The sequence below is a fragment of the Meles meles genome, chromosome 20 (assembly GCF_922984935.1).
Source record: "Meles meles chromosome 20, mMelMel3.1 paternal haplotype, whole genome shotgun sequence".
Classification (NCBI taxonomy): Eukaryota; Metazoa; Chordata; class Mammalia; order Carnivora; family Mustelidae; genus Meles; species Meles meles.
In genome coordinates this window covers 5,174,493-5,190,415 of record NC_060085.1, presented here as the reverse complement: position 1 = coordinate 5,190,415, position 15,923 = coordinate 5,174,493, and the positions used below count along the sequence as shown (strand labels likewise).

General features: G+C 44.8%; 1 protein-coding gene and 1 non-coding gene across 11 annotated transcripts in view; both read left to right on the top strand.

Annotated features, from left to right (window-relative positions):
- Window positions 1–790: 790 nt before the first annotated feature.
- The window catches only part of HNRNPM (heterogeneous nuclear ribonucleoprotein M), a 41,963-nt gene continuing 26,830 nt past the window's right edge, over window positions 791–15,923 (top strand). For 9 of the 10 annotated variants that reach the window (XM_045991898.1, XM_045991893.1, XM_045991897.1 and 6 more), the window contains exons 1-2: window positions 791–944; window positions 9,895–10,064. In XM_045991898.1, coding sequence (XP_045847854.1) covers window positions 832–944; window positions 9,895–10,064 — 283 coding nt within the window. In that variant the 5' untranslated portion in view covers window positions 791–831. Of the gene's footprint in view, window positions 945–9,894; window positions 10,065–15,923 lie in introns of those variants that run through there. The other variant, XM_045991899.1, reaches the window with a different exon arrangement.
- Window positions 6,956–7,028, top strand: TRNAK-CUU. Its single transcript has one exon. It is a non-coding gene; the product is annotated as a tRNA-Lys (tRNA).

The following is a 15,923-nucleotide window of genomic DNA, read 5'->3' as shown; positions in this document are numbered from 1 at the left end:
CTTCTGAACGTTCCCCCAACCCCTGCTCTGGCTTCTTCCTAGGCCAGCGTGGTTGCCCCAGGACACAACCTTTAGCGCCCTTGAAAACCTGTTTCTGGACAGAGCCAAGTCTTCAGGACAAAGGGATCCAGGGGCAGGCAGAAAGGAGCCACCCTTAAGGTTAATGGGCTCGTCTGGCCAGTGACTAATTTCTTCTGTCATGTTGGGATTCTTGCCTGTTCATTCACTCAAGAAATATCCATGAGCACACACTAAGTCCTCAGCTACATGTTTCAGTTTTTGGTTAATGCATTCAGTGAGAGGAACTTAGGCCATGAACTCCGCACCCAGGAGCTCCCAACCTGGCGGGGAGACAGGCCAGACAGAGCCCAGATATTCTTGGTGCAGGATGATACCTGCTTAGGCAGAGAGCATTTTGCACAGCTGTCTTGTCTGGCCCGGCCCGGGTCCTAGGGAACTCCTTTATATTCTAGTAAACAAAACTTTCGCGGCTTCTCTGCGCCAGCTCTGATTAGATTGGAAGCTGGGAGTGAGTTGGTCCCTGTAGAGAGTTGGGGGGGGTGCCTCCCCTGCCCAACTTCGAGACCGGGTGAAGTACCGTACGTACCTAACGCAAATTGTTTGCGGTAATGAATGAATAACAGCTGCCGGTCCGCGCTTGCGCGTGGCGGGGGCGTGGCCCCGAGCAGGGGCGTGGCCCGTGGCGGGAGGGGACAAGGCGGGAGCGGGCTGCGGCGCGCGCAGGCGTTACTGGTCGCGCCGAGTCACGTGAGCGCGCAGGCGCAGCGGCTTGCATCCCGCTCCCTCACACAAAGCCCAGACGCGGAGAAAATGGCGGCAGGGGTCGAAGCGGCGGCCGAGGTGGCGACGACAGAGACCAAAATGGAGGAGGAGAGCGGCGCGCCCGGCGTGCCAAGCGGCAACGGGGCTCCGGGTCCGAAGGGGTGAGTATTCCACAGCTCCTTGTCCCGGGCCCGGCACCTTCGCGGCGGCCGGCGGCTGGCGGCGGCTCCGTTAGGTCTGTTGGTGGCCTCCCACCGGCGCGGCCGCTGCCCGGGCCTTCCTAGCCCGGCCGGCCTCTGGGGGCGGCCTTGGCCGTGAGGAGTGAAGCCGGGCCGCCCGTGAGCGCCTCAGGGATCGCCCTCTCCTCCCAGGACGCGGACCTCGGCTCCGCCGGCCCGTGCAGGCCGGGCCCGTCGCCGAGGCCTGAGGCCGGGTCCCTGCGCACGGGGATGATGGCGCGGGTTCGGGAAGCCGGGGAGTCACGGAGTCCGCCGCCCGCTATTGTGTCGAGTGACCTTGGGTTGCGTGGTTTCACAACTCCCCTCCCCTACCGCCCCGGGTCTCAGTTTCGCGATCCGTAAAGTGGGGGGAGGGGAGGGCGTGCGCGCGCAGCAGTTCGCGCGCGGTGAGCCCCGGTAAACGGCAGCCTGGGCGAGGCGGTTGGCTTTCGGCAGGGACCTCGAGGCCGGTGCGGGGCGCCACCTCTTCCTTTTCCCCTCCCCCGCCCCGCGGGAGTGCCTCGGTCGGAACCGCCGCTAGCCCCATGCTCTGGCCCCGACTCGAGTCCCTCGCGGCGTCCCTCGCGCCTCCCAGGTGCGCAGTAGGTAATTGTAGAGAGTTCGCATCTGCTGCTCAGTGTTCACCCTTAGAAACAACCAAACAAAGGGTGGGGGGGGCGGGAAGAAAGCTCCTCTTCCGTGTTCCAGGAGCGGATTTTTCCCTCGTTAGGCGGGCTCGCCGACCTGCGAACTTCGTCACCTTTTCTCGTCCAGAATAAGGCTCTGTCTTGGGGTTCCTGGTTTTTCAAGTTTAATTAAAGCTTTAACGCATCATCTTGTGTCCCCGTGAGACCCAGCCATTCTCATAGCCGTCACCTGAAAGAAGCGGAGAGACCGTGGCTACAACCTACCGCTGGGAGGAGAGGGGACGCCTGGGCGCACAGTTGATTTTCTACAAATTGTTTAAAAATTGTGGTAACATACATAACGTACGATTTACAGCTTTAACCGTTTTTGATTGTGCGATTCAGTGACGTGAAGCGCATTCACAGTGTTGTGCGACCATCATCCCCTGTTCCCGTCCAGAACTTTTATCATCGTCCCAAACTGGAGCGCTTACACGTGAACTTACTCTCCCTCTTTCCGCAGCTGCTGGTCACCTCTGTTACAGGTTTCCGTCTTTTATGAATTTGCCTTCCCACAAAGTTTTAGGGTGTATAACTAGTTTGGAGATTGAAAGGTTCTGCGGTTAAATTGGCTTTATGTGAATGAGCATTCAGTAAATACTGGCTTTGTTAAACTTTCTCTCCTTAGGTGGGGAGGAGCAAAATACCATGGTTACTGGTCCTGAGAAATCAACAGAAAGGCATCCTGGAAGTATTCCCAACACTTTGCTCTTGAAAACGGGAAAGAGATGTGCTTATGTGGACTTTTTTCATCATCTTTTGGGGAGCCTAGTTGGATTTCTGAAGGCCATTTTTGGGGGCCTTTAAGATACATTTATTTCTGGTGTTTCTTTTTTCTTTCAAAGCATTTATTACAGGATGAAGTACTGCTAGAACCGGGTTAGGTGGTGAGTTTGGTTATAGGTTATAGCGGCTGGGGTACGTTCTTCCGATTTCCCTTTTTCCCCTGTTCATTTTCAGGTAGTCATTTTGTGGCTGATTCACTTAACATGTGCACAGTTAGAAAGAACCAGAAGATTTTAGAGATAAAATAGCCCTGTTGAAAAGAACCTAGAGCCTAGGACTGCCTAATCTTGGATATTTTGGGGAGATAGTAACATTTAGATCTATTTTGTAGGGCTTATGGATTTTTTTTTTTTTTTTTTTTTTTTTTTTTTGGTATGAGGAAGCTCTGGAAACAGCTCTTTAGAATAAAGCCTTGACCCAGAGGAGGAAGCAATTTACATTTCTGTAGTAGGGTAATTAGGCTGTGATAGAAGTAAAAGGAGTTACCTGGCGGGAAGCCGGGAAGGCCCCTGTCTCTCCGACCTAACCTGCTGGGGGGCCAGGAGGTGTACCTTTGGTTGGAGAGGGATGAAAGATGGATGATTGGGGAGAGGCTGAGAGGAGAGTGAGTGCCCAAAGACTAGGGATTTGAGTATATGCTTTGCATATTAGTAAAAATCTGAAGCTGCTGTGGCACTGAATGCTAAAACACTCACTGGGAGCCAGCTGGTGGGCAGTGAATTCCAGGCTAAAGAATCTAGATTTTTATCTTGAAAGCCTTTGAGGGATGGGAATTGAGTGAAACTTAGTTCTTCTGATCGCGTGTCCCAGGAGTGGAGCCATGAGCAAGCAGGCTTGATTGAGGACCCCAGATCGGAAAGCTTATTTTTTCCAGTTCATTTTTTTCTGGGTGTGGGAGGTGGATTTGTTTTATGAGATGAGAAATCTTCCATCTAAAAGGCAAATAAGATTCAGAGTTAAGACTATATTTAGTTGGGGAAGAAGTATTCATTTTGGAGAACTGTTCGAGGGTTTAGGTGTGTGTCTGTCTGCCCACCCCACACCCCAATAAGTAAAGGTTGCACCATATATTTAAAATCAGTGACTTAACCTATTCTTTTCTAGATTAAACTTGTGACTGAACCAGAAAATTGAGAGATGGAGGTTATTTAAAAATAAAAAATTATATTTAGTATAGATTTCCAGGGAGGTAACATTGTGATAACTCTGTTTTAGAACTGAGAAAAAAATTTTTAAGCAGTCGAGAAAACTTGGGTTAAGGAAATTGACTCAGAAACTAGGGGTGACCATCTCGACTATTAAGGCCCTAGTTGCTTCCACAGTGCTATCCTGGTAACCTCTCTAAACACAGTCATTGAAAGTGTTTTATTTAAACCACATTCTTCACTTTGCAATGATTTGAGTGTCTGCCGTACTTTAAAAAGTGACTGTGTACTTGATAAAGGATTTTTGAAGCACAGTCGATTGTGAACTGAACTTCGGAGAGGGTTCTGTATTATTTCAATGAATGCTGCCAGCTCTTGACTTTGACTTTGCTCTTTGGTTTTATTCATGGCTAGGCGAAGAGATACTAGTCTGCAAAGATTAGGTTGTTTGTTTCATGGACTCTCCCATGATCATGTTTTACAGTCACAGAGTTGAAAGCATTGAACTGCTCCTTTGGGCAGTCCGTAATGAGTGCAGTGCCTAAGCGTCCTCAGCCACCACCCTGGTGGACTTGTTTTAATCACTATGTAAAGGGAAAAGACTAGGAATGGATCAGTCCCCCTCAAGAAAATTGTTGGTACAGAAATATATCCGTGCCCCACTTACTGGGTGCCAAGTTGTCTTTAAACCTGTAGGTGTGGATGGTCATCTTTTACAGAGGAAGGAGCTGAAGCCTAGCAAAGACCATAGTGTTGCTGTATAGACCTGGATGGGTGGTGCTTAGTCAGTCACCTGTAGTGCTGCCCTTTTGGATATTGTGCTGGACATTTACAAAACTGCTTTTTGTTAGGTTGTTTGTTGATTCCCACAGTGTCCTTGGGGGCCACCCTGGATACAGGTTATGCTGGTTTTGCTGGTAAAGAAACAGGTACGGAAAGAAACAGGAAAGAAACAGGTACAGAGCGTGAGTTGCAAGGATGGTTGAGTGGTGGATCTGGAGCTAGAAGAGTGCCGGGACCAGTGCTCTGTGCACTAAATACATTAGAGAGCTCAGGGCCTGACGTAAGGGCGGATTCTCGGGGGGCTTGTTGGGGGGAGGAGGAGTCTTTGCTCTCAGGAGAGGTGATCAGGGTGTTGGGAGTTGCCATTTCAGACTGTACTCTTCATTGAAAAACTGAAAGTGGTGCGAGTATTGAACTCTGTGAAGCCTAAGAGGGGTTAGGGATTCAGCAAATGGAGCAGTTTTTGTGGAGCAGGAACTGTCTTTATAGTTGGCGGTGTTCAGGTACAGTATAATTCTCGTTCGGTGGAGCAGTGACGTGAAAGAATGGATTTTCAAAGAATGCAGTCAGTGAGGGAAATAGTTCCCAAGCCGTTATTAGACATCATTTTCATGACTCGGAGGTATTTACAGATATTTTAGGCTTGTGTTTTGATGTATCGTGAAATAGGTTGATAGACTGTTAGAAAAAAATTTTATTTCTGTTTGGTCTACTTAGACCTTAAGGTGGATGATTGGGTGCCAGAATAGACAGTGTTCATTGGTATTTGGGAATTGAGAGCCAGTTAGCAAGGAGAGCATCAGTAAGAGATTTAGCTGGCCTAGGTAGGTCTCTTATTGTGGTTTCTGTTGCTTTGAAAGATTCCGTATTTGATAGTTTATGTTGGAGTTACAAGTAAGTTATTGGGTCAGGTTTGAAATTTAATGAACATAAGGAGAAACTTAAAAAATTGTATTGTATTCTTGGCACAATAAGCCATGTCGTAATGGAAATGTGCAGCTTAAGTGTCAATATTATGAACCCCTCACTGAGTCAAGGTAATAAATATGTCCATGACCCCCAGCAATTTTTTCTCACTCTGTAATTTTCTCAGTCCTCCATTTCTCCATCCCCAGGCAGCATTTCTGTCCAGGGGACATTTGGAAGTGTCTTGGAGATATTTTTGATTTTTACCTTCAGGACTGAAGGATTGCTTGAGTTGCTACTAAGATTTCTCGGGTAGAAGTCGGGGATGCATGTGGCAGACCCACAGAACAGAGCTGTTGTCCCAGAATGTCCGTAGTGCTGAGGTTGAGAAATGCTGCTGTGGATTAATTTGCCAGATTAGATTTTGTCAAATATAAAATTTTATATGATGGTGTCATACTGTATTGTAACCCTTTGGTTTTTTTGAGTGTTTCTTGTTGCATGTAGTTGTTACTTTTTGTTACTGAGTAGTATTTCAAATTTATGGATCTACTACAACTTCGTTTTTCATTTACTTGTTTAGTGCATGGATAGCCGGGTTTGGGATATTACAAATAGTGTTGCTGTGAACACTTAAGGTTCAAGTTTTTACATGGATATACACTTCACTTTCTCTTGGAAAAGTATCTGGCTGCAGACGATTGGGTCATATGGTAGGTGTGTGTTTAACCTTTTTAATGTCTATAATTAAATTTGGGGTGTTTGGGATTGAGCAATTTTGTCAGTGTTGTCAAAATATAATTTAAAAAAATGTACTTCTTGGGGGCACCTGCGTGGCTCAGTGGGTTAAGCCTCTGCCTTCAGCTCAGGTTATGATCTCAGGATCCTGGGATGGAGTCCCACGTAGGGCTCTCAGCGGGGAGCCTGCCCCCCCCCCCGCCTCTCTGCCTACTTGTGATCTCTGTCTGTCAAATAAAGAAATAAAATCTTCAAACCACATGGAAACAAACAAAAGCCACGTACTTCTAAAAAGTTTTTGGAGTTAAGTGTTATAAATATCTTAGGACTAGAGAAGACTGTTCCCCAAATTTTATCCTGAAGACAGGTGAGAAAATGGGATTGGATATTTCATTTTATTTTACTTTTTTCAGATTTTTATTTATTTGGCAGAGAGAGAGAGCAGGAGAGGGAATACAAGCAGGGGGATTAGGAGAGGGAAAAGCAGGCTTCCCGGTGAGCAGAGAGCCAGGGGAGCCTAGTGCGGGGCTTGATCCCAGAACCCTGAGATCATGGCCTGAGCCGAAGGCAGGCGCATGATGACATTTTTATTTCACTTTTTTTTTTTTTAAGGTTTTATTTATTTGACAGAGATCACAAGTAGGCAGAGAGGCAGGTGGGGGTCGGGGGGAGCAGGACCCTGGGATCATAACCTGAGCCGAAGGCAGAGGCTTAACCCACTAAGCCACCCAGGTGCTCCTGGACATTTTTAAAAATGAACTTTTCAGAATACCACTCTTAGAACTCTCATATTAGCTGTGTTTGAATATGTACATTGAGTGAGATATCTTCGAGGGTGGTTTACAATTCTTTGTTAAGAAGGATTGATGGTATAGAGATTATTTAAGAAAAAAAAAATTTAAAAGGGGGCGCCTGGTTGGCTCAGTCGGTAGAGCATGTGATTCTTGATCTCAGGGTTGTGAGTTCAAGCCCCACATTGGGCATAGAGATTACTTAAAAAAAAAAGAAAAAGAAAAGGTTGCTGGTGATCACTGAATTTATGAAAATGTAAATTTTTTAAGAAGCTGGAAGTGACAGTTCTCACTCCATTTACTTGGGATGAAATTTCTCAGACAGTGGAAATGATTAGCCAGAGAAGGATTTGGGTAGAGTGCTGTGCTCACATCTTGGACATAATCCATATGAGCTGCTTTCTTGATGGTGAGCCATGTGATTGTGGATTAACCCCAAACCAGATACGCAGCTTCTGTGGTTAGACTAGCCTATTCTTAGCCATAATTATCTACAGAATATGGGCTGGACACTTCGTTACCTGCTTTGACTGTAATTAGTTAGTTATATATTTTGTAACTGATAGATGAGGTAAGCAGGTCGGTGAAAACACAGACTGGGAGTATTACTGTGTCATGGACCTTGTGTCAGAATAATGGTTTTTAATGTAATTATAGAGTGTGTAGGTTTCAAAAGACCAGTTATCTTAAAATACGTTTCTATCCACAGACCCTCTCTGGAGGTCCATGGTTGGTACTCTGCATTTTATGAATTTTTACTAACACTTGCCTTCTTATCTGCCAGGAGCAAGAGACACGTTGGCAAGTATGCTCTGTTTGGCAGACTTTGGTGTGGAACTTTCATGTGGAGTAGATAGGTGGCCTCTGTGATGGTTGAGAGTTTCCTTTGAGATCTGCTTGTGCTGTGCAGCCAGACTGAGGAGGATCTGTTATTAACTCGGGGTAGACAGAGTAGAAGTCTAGGAATTTGCAGATTAGAGTAGCTGTATCCCTCCATATCTGCTAGCCTCTGTAAAGGAAGTCTGTTTATTGCATGTTGACAGGTGTGAAATCATGAGGAAACTGCTTTCCTTACTTTTTCCTAGGAGGATACCTTCACTGGGTTACCACTTGGAACCCTTGTGTTTGGATAGGAGGGACCAACGTGGGGGGGGAACCCCAAACCTTGGGGCTACAAAAAGTTGCTAACTTGAAAAATTTTCCAAGTGGAGTGGCTGGCTGACTTAGTCGGTAGAGCATGTGACTTTTGATCTCGGGGTCCCGAGGTTAAACCCCACATTAGGTGTATAGCTTACTTAAAAAAAAATTATTTTTTAGATCCAAGTAAATATGTTACAAGAACACAGTCCTCTAGCTGTCATCTCATATTTGAACATTACCTCTCCCACACAAGGAAGACATATCCTAGAATAAATATCAGCCCTTTAATTAAATAAAGGTAGGCTTATAAATAATACCATAATCTTGGCTTTTTGTTTTTCCATTTTTGTCATGGATCACAAAGTCTCTGCTAGTAGGCTCTGTGGTTTGGGAGTTGCTGGATCTTCACTGGTGGAAAGTATAGGGGTTGGTAAGCAGAAAGTGCAGGACACAGTGCAGGAAGTGGAGGAACTTCCTGTGTCTGCCAGATCCCCAGTTGTTCCTGGTCACCTCTCACAAGTGTCTCTGCCTGTGGTCACTGCACCTGAGTGGGCAGCTCATGGAGTAGCTTCACGTGGCCCGCCCATGCGTGGTCCCCTGGCTGCATGCTTCGAGCTCTTTCTCTGCTGTGGCCTAGCCTTCCAGCCTGATGGCTGGTTCCGTGCTTTTGGAAGTTTTTCTTCTGAAACTTAGGTCATGTCCTAACCTAAACCGAATTTGTATCTGTGGAGCTTAGAAATGAAGTGTTAGTGTGGAGATGCCGGACACACAAAGGTAAAGAATATTACAGGTAAAGCCATGCCGAAAAAGCAGGCAGCCTTAGCTGCAGGTGGGATATTTTCCTGTGGATTGTCTTACCTATTTAGGTTGGTTAGACTTCAGTTTTCCTAGGGCTGTGTAGAAAATGGCTTTTTTCTCTGGTAAAAACAAAACAAAAACTTTATTATTGTAAAATATATATATAAAATTTGTCATTTTAACCATTTTAAGTGTATAGTTTAGTGGCAGTAAGTGCTGTGTTGTGCACTGTACACTATCCATTTTCAGAACTTTATCATCCCAAACAGAAACTCTCATCTGTGAAACGGTAACTCCCCATTCCCACCTCCCCCAAACTTCTGGTAACCTCTCTTCTATCTCTGTGCCTGGCTTATTTTGCTTAGTATAGTGTTCAGACTTCATCTGTGTTGCAGCAGCTATCAGCAAGCATTTCATGCCTTTTGTGGCTGGATGATATTCCACTGTATGGCTATGCCACATTTTCTTTATTCTCTTCATCTGTTGGTGGGCACTTGGGTTGTTTCCACCTCTTGGCTATTAAGAAGAACGCTGTTGTTCGGCGTACAAGTATCTGCTCCTTCACTTCTTTTGGATCTATACCCCGGAGTGGAATTGTTGGGTCATATGGTAATTATGTGTTCTCACTTTCTGAGTGACTGCCCAAATTTTCTGTAGTGGCTGCACCATTTTATATTCCTATTTAAAAAAATTTTTTTTCCTCCAGAACAAAAAGATAGTTTTCTCTGTGAAGTTAAAATTGGTTGGGCCTATAGGCACCAGCTCATTTCTGTTCCGTGGAGTCTTGCAAATCTTCCCTTCTCTTTTCCTGTTTCTGGCATGAAGTTAAAGCACTTTAGGCCAGGAGTTGGCCTCTTTTTCCCATCTCTGTTAAAGCCCCTAGGAATGTATGAAGGTGTAGGAGAGCAGTTTCTTGGGAATGGCTTCTTGATAGGTGGGTTTTAAGGAGTGCACTACTGTACCTTTCTGTTCTATGAGCACTTGAGTTTGAATGTGTCAGATCAAAGTCAATATTAGTCTTGTGTTGGATGTAACTGTGTGGAATTGTAAACCTGGCAAATCAAATACTGTCTTTCATATTGTGCTAACATATGGACCCTTTTTTTCCCTTCGAATTCAGTGAAGGAGAGCGACCTACTCAGAATGAGAAGAGGAAGGAGAAAAACATAAAAAGAGGAGGCAATCGCTTTGAGCCATATGCCAATCCAACTAAAAGATACAGAGCCTTCATTACAAACATACCTTTTGATGTGAAATGGCAGTCACTTAAAGACCTGGTTAAAGAAAAAGGTAATGGTACTGGTGGTCGAGTAGGGTAAGAAGGTTGATGTGTCATCTTTTCTGTGGCTAATTCCTTGGTTATTTTTTTGTCAGTGGAAGTTGATCTGGGTAGAGCATGTGTTCTGTCCACGCTTGAGAGTTAAGCCGCTTTACCCACCCTACTTTTTTGTGTGGTCATGCACCTGTGTGTCAAACAGGGTGGTTTGTATGGTCCTTTGGCCTACAAATGATTTTACTGGCTTACTATGGTTAATAGGGCTTTGATTAAGCTTGAGGGGAACCTCTTTGTGTTGAGGAAATTTTTTGATTTCTTCATATTAGGTGGGAGAGGTTTTCCCTTTTCTTTTATAAAATTTTTTTAAAGCTTTTTAATTCTGGAGGGAAGGTAGTTTGTTTAAATTTTGTGGATGTCTTCCTGGGATCAAAATTTGGTAGTTGGAACTTGTGCTGCTCAGATTCTAAATTCTAAACCATTAGCTTGTATTTAAACTGTTAGGCTCTTCCCCCCGGGCAGAAACCTGGATTAGGACGGCAGTGGGAGAGCTCCAGATAAGGCATCTGCTACACGATGCTTTGCTTCCTCTTTGCTTCCAGGCGCACTTCGGTAGCAGCCCAGTGTCCAGATTCTGGCCTCGGGCAGGGGAAGCAACTGAAGCTCTGCTGCCACCAGGAGGTCCTAGGAGGCTGGTTGTCCCTGTGGTCCTCTGCCTCACCCCCTGTGCACACCACGTATATCCTCTTTCTTTCTACATTCTTGTTCTGTGCTTTTGTCTTCCTTTCTTTCCTGATTCTTGGCCCTGCTGGTGGCACTCAGGGCAAAAGAGATTGCTCAGCCCTGGTTTAGACAAAACTACTGATAGAGAACAATGTGTCTGATGCCTTGAGGTCTCCAAGGGAAACCTAGAATCAAATTACCCTTAAATGGAGTCTTTTTGAAGGACTGAAAGGTATTGGTTTTCTGGAGCATTCATAATGAAAAGAGATTCAAGCTTGAATTGTCCAATGATTAACATTCAGTGGCGGAGATGCCACTTGGATAGGCCATTTTGGTATGTGTGCTGGTGCGCCCAGCATTGGGTTTTGAAAATATGACTGGCCCACTGCCATCATTGTCCCATCACTTAATTTGACCATGACATGCCAGAAGCACTAGGCACTGTGAACTTCTCTGTACATTCATGTAGGCTGCTCCCATGTAGTAGTTTTCCAGATAACATGGACGGAAAAACGTTTGGTGTGAGATTTGTTTTCCTGCCTTGATCAGCCAAATCATTCCTGCCAATGCTCCTAGGGCAAGAGTGAAGTTTCTTCTTTTCGTCTGAAGGGCGTGTCACGTGGCATCCCAGATGCAGTGTTCTTGGTTTTTGGGACTGCTGCTTCAATACAAGCTTAGAATTTCTGTACAGTATGGCTGGGTCTCATTCGAATTAGTTTTTGGAATAATCCCCAAATTTGTGTTCTCGTGATTTGGTTGAACCGCTGAATTGATACTTATATTGATAATAAGGTATAGTAGTTCCAAGAACCAGGAATGTGGCTTTGAAAACGCAATTGTTAGAATTTTGTACGAGATTGCAGGCCAAATTATTTTTTTATTTTTAGGAGTGTGTGAACCAGTTTTGGGACATGATGGATAAAGTAGGTGACATTTTTACTGCTTTACCATTCAGTAATTCAGTTTTGGAAGCCTTAAAGCTGGTAGCAGCAGCAGCCATGACGTTTCTGGATGTAGAAGCAGTTCACCTCAATTTCCTATTAAGTGTGGGGCCGGCCTGGTGGTTTATTTGGATACTTCCAAACTGGTTCTCATATTCCCCTGGCATTACTGCTACGAATGCCCTGGCTCAGCCCTTTCAGTGTATTTTTTGGTGGTGTAATTTAGAATTACAGGTGTGCAGTAAATATGTTATTTTAAACAAATCTTAAAATGTTCTTGTTTAGAGCTCCCCTGTATAGGTTAAATTATTTTTCTGTTTAAATTACTTGTATTGTGGGTGAAAGAGTGTCATAAGAGAGAACTTTTTTACGGTAATGCTTCTGTTTAGCACGTGAGGTCTGAAGAAATTTACTGTTCACATATACAGGTCTCCTCAAAAATGTCCTTTTTGTTAGGTTTAAAATTGCATTTATTCATGTCTTTGGCATACTGATAATATGTTAGGTGGTCATCGGAAATGTGAAGTATTTACTTGAAGCCTGTTGTGAGTAAGTTTTCATTTTTTGAAGACTTGTTACTGCAGCTGGGAGCACTTACCACCCTAAAAGCATCTCAAGGTCTCCTCCAGTCTCAAGGTCACCTCCAGAGTGGGCCAGCTGTGGATACCTGACTTACTACAACTCTGCCACTTTATTGGTCTGCATCTTAAGAGTTTTGTTATTTCAGGAAACCAGCGGAATAAACTAGAATTAGTTGTCTTCAACTTGAAGGTCTATAAAGGGTCCTGTTAATGTCACACTAAGTGAACTAGTAGCTTCCAAGTGGCAAGACAGGAGCTTTTCTAAGGCTAACCATGCCTAAGATGCCTCATGGACCCCTTCCTCATTCCTGATCTTTCCCCCCTTCCTAAGATGCCTCATGGACCCCTTCCTCATTCCTGATCTTTCCCCCCTTCTTGGCCACCAAGTGTATATACTCTGTCTTAAATTTGAACATTTAGCAACATTCTGGGAGATCCTATTAATGATACAGTGATTGTGTGAATTGGTCACTTTATTTTTTCTCCTGGATGGGATCACAGAGCTTGTCTGGGGTCCAGCTGTTTGGTGGCAGTATCATGAAATCAGCACTGCTGAATTTAAAGAGAAAAATAAAAAATAAGTGTTGAGAACTTTGTTTTGTTCTGAGCCATGCTACCCTTTTCTTTTCTTATCTTTTTTTTTTTTTTTTTTTAGCTCATGCACCGCCCTCTCTCTCCCCCGCCAAGTTTCGGATGTGGATTAAACAGCTTTCATAGCTTGTAGAATCATGTGGTGAGCTTTGCCCTTCCTGCCCTAATTGTCCTCATGGAACAGAGGAAGGGTTTCTGTTGTCCTTCCTTTTGATCATGCTGATTTTTTAAAATCTTTTTTTTTTTTTAAAAGATTTTATTTATTTATTTGACAGAGAGAAATCACAAGAGAGGCAGGCAGAGAGAGAGGAAGGGAAGCAGGCTCTCCGCTGAGCAGAGAGCCCGATGTGGGACTCGATCCCAGGACCCTGAGATCATGACCTGAGCTGAAGGCAGCGGCTTAACCCACTGAGCCACCCAGGTGCCCTGATCATGCTGATTTTTTAACGGGGATAGTACATGGGACAAATGGCTGCTGTGAACACCACAGAGTTGCTAAATTAAAAAAAAAAATTGAGAGCCAGTGTAATTGGAGATCAGGATTGGAGATTGTCACGTTAAGTTTGCATACTTTCACAGTCTCACAGCCAGTGATTTTCATCACTGGAGACAGGCTGGGATCACATGAAAAGTGTTTGACCTTAAGGACTAGGTGAAAAAGGTAACCTTGGAAATTTTAAACTTAAATCATGTTGTGCTGCATTACTGTGAAGTCCTCTGTGGGTGAAGAAAGCTCATTTTTGGGCTGCTTATTCTCCTAACTTAACCAGGGAGTTGGCACCATCGAGGTGGGGCATTTGTAAAGAGACACAGGCCTGAGCTGGACCTGCAGTGAGTAAACATGGGAGCACCGTGTGAGGAATAAAGGAACATCAGTGATGGAGTTTGCTCTCAATCCCAAGTTTACCAGCAGTCAGTTTAACTTGTGTAAGCAAAGATTTCTTTAAGCACTTAATCCTCTGTCTTCATTTAATGGATCGCCTTTTAGAGTGCGCGTGAGAGAGTGTGTGTGCTGGGGCAGAGGCAGTGGGAGAGAGAGTCTCCGGCGGACTCCACATGTGGAGTGAGGAATACTAATGTGGGGCCTGGTCCCATGACCCTGGGATCATGACCTGAGCCAAAACCAAGAGTTGGACACTTAACCAACTGAGCCACCCCGGGCGCCCTGATAGAATTGTTTTAAGTAAATTTCAAATTCCAGCTGATTAGGAAACTGAGGCTCAGAGAGCAAGTGTAGTCCAAAAGAAAGTGTGTGTTGGCTCTTGAAGACAACCTACATTGTGGGTTTTATGGAGCTAAAGTTTCTTTTCTTTCTTTCTTTTTTTTTTTTTTTTTTAAGATTTTATTTATTTATTTGAGTGAGAGAGAGAGAGCGCATGAGCGGAGAGAGGGTCAGAGGGAGAAGCAGACTCCCCGCAGAGCTGGGAGCCCAACACAGGACTCTATCCCGGGACTCCGGGACCATGACCTGAGCCAAAGGCAGTGGCTCAACCAACTGAGTCACCCAGGCGCCCTAAACTTTATTTTTAATTTAAGTAAAAATCCATATCCAGTCTCTTTGTTCCTTCGTATTTTCCTTTTTTGAAAATTCAGCCTGCATTTTGTGAAGACCTGTTAGGCTAACGCATTTGTGTCTGTGGGCAACTTGAGTTGTCCCCGCCCCCCCCCCCCCCCCCAGCCTGGTAGTGAGTGCTCTTCTGTTACTGTGGAAGTAGGAGCAAGATTGGGCAAAATAATTTTCTGACTCGTCCATTAGTCAGGTAGTCCTTCTGTAGAGTAATTATTTTGCCAGGTTTCAGGCTGTCTGTATATTGAAGACACAAGCTTTCCAAATTAAAAGAAACATCTGTTCTCTGCACCCCACTTAAAGCATGGCTACCTGAGGGGTGTGTTTTGTTTTGTTTTTTTTTTTTTTAAATTTTATTTATTTATTTGACAGAGAGAGAGATCTCAAGTAGGTAGAGAGTCAGGCAGAGAGAGAGAGAGGGGGAAGCAGGCTCCCCGCTGAACAGAGAGCCTGATGCGGGGCTCGATCCCAAGACCCTGAGATCATGACCTGAGCCTAGGGCAGAGGCTTTAACCCACTGAGCCACCCAGGTGCCCCCTGAGGGGTGTGTTTGATACCCTGCCCTGCTCTGTGGAGCCTTCTGCCTCCACCCTTGCCTTTAAATTACAGGCCTTTTCACATACGAATTCTCTTCAGTGAAGCTTTGGCCTCTGTCCTCCCTCTATTTTTTGGGTCCATTTCAAAGGAAATGAGAATCCAGACACACATAGTGTTTGTTACAAAAATATGTGCAGGTGTGTTAAATCACGGTAGCTCTGAGTGACCGCCTGACTCTTTTTGGGTTACTTGTTCATTCTGCTTATCCTCTTGATGTGTTTGATGCTTGAGGCGGTGTTTTTAATCATATGAATGTTGGTTAAAGGTGATTTGTTGAAGCATTTTTAAAATCAAGGTAGGTGAAAACATTGGGCACTAGATTTTACAGTTTTAGTTCTTTCATTTAGATGTTTTGGTATTTAAAGCTGCAGTAGAATTTCCAAGAACCTTCTTTTGGGATTCCCTAGATCCCATCCGTGTTTAGGAAGGGAGAGGAGCAACAGTAGTTTTCCATCAATAACCCGAGGGTTCCGTTTGGGCGAGACTGTTGCTGCTGCCAGTTTATTAACTCTGCCTCTCAGTCCTGGCTCGTGTGCTCTGCTTGATTTGGTCTTTTAAACTTCCTTTCTTTGGATGTGACTAGACTATGCATAGGTGGCAAATTTCACCTTCAGTGTTTTGTTGCTAGTTGTACTGACTACATTAGAGAGGTCTTTTGTTTTAATACTGTAGCACTAACGGAGAGGTGGTCTGTTCGAATCTTCCTGTAGGGAGTGTGAACTAGCACTTCCGGCAGGTCCTGTAACCCTGATTTGCTTCCATCTCTGAACTGATGTGGACTCTCAGGGTAGAGGTTGGGAGTGTATGAGGGACCTGGTTGTTGTTGATGCTCCCTTGGGAACACTACTGCTCATGCGAACCTGTGGCTAAACTGAT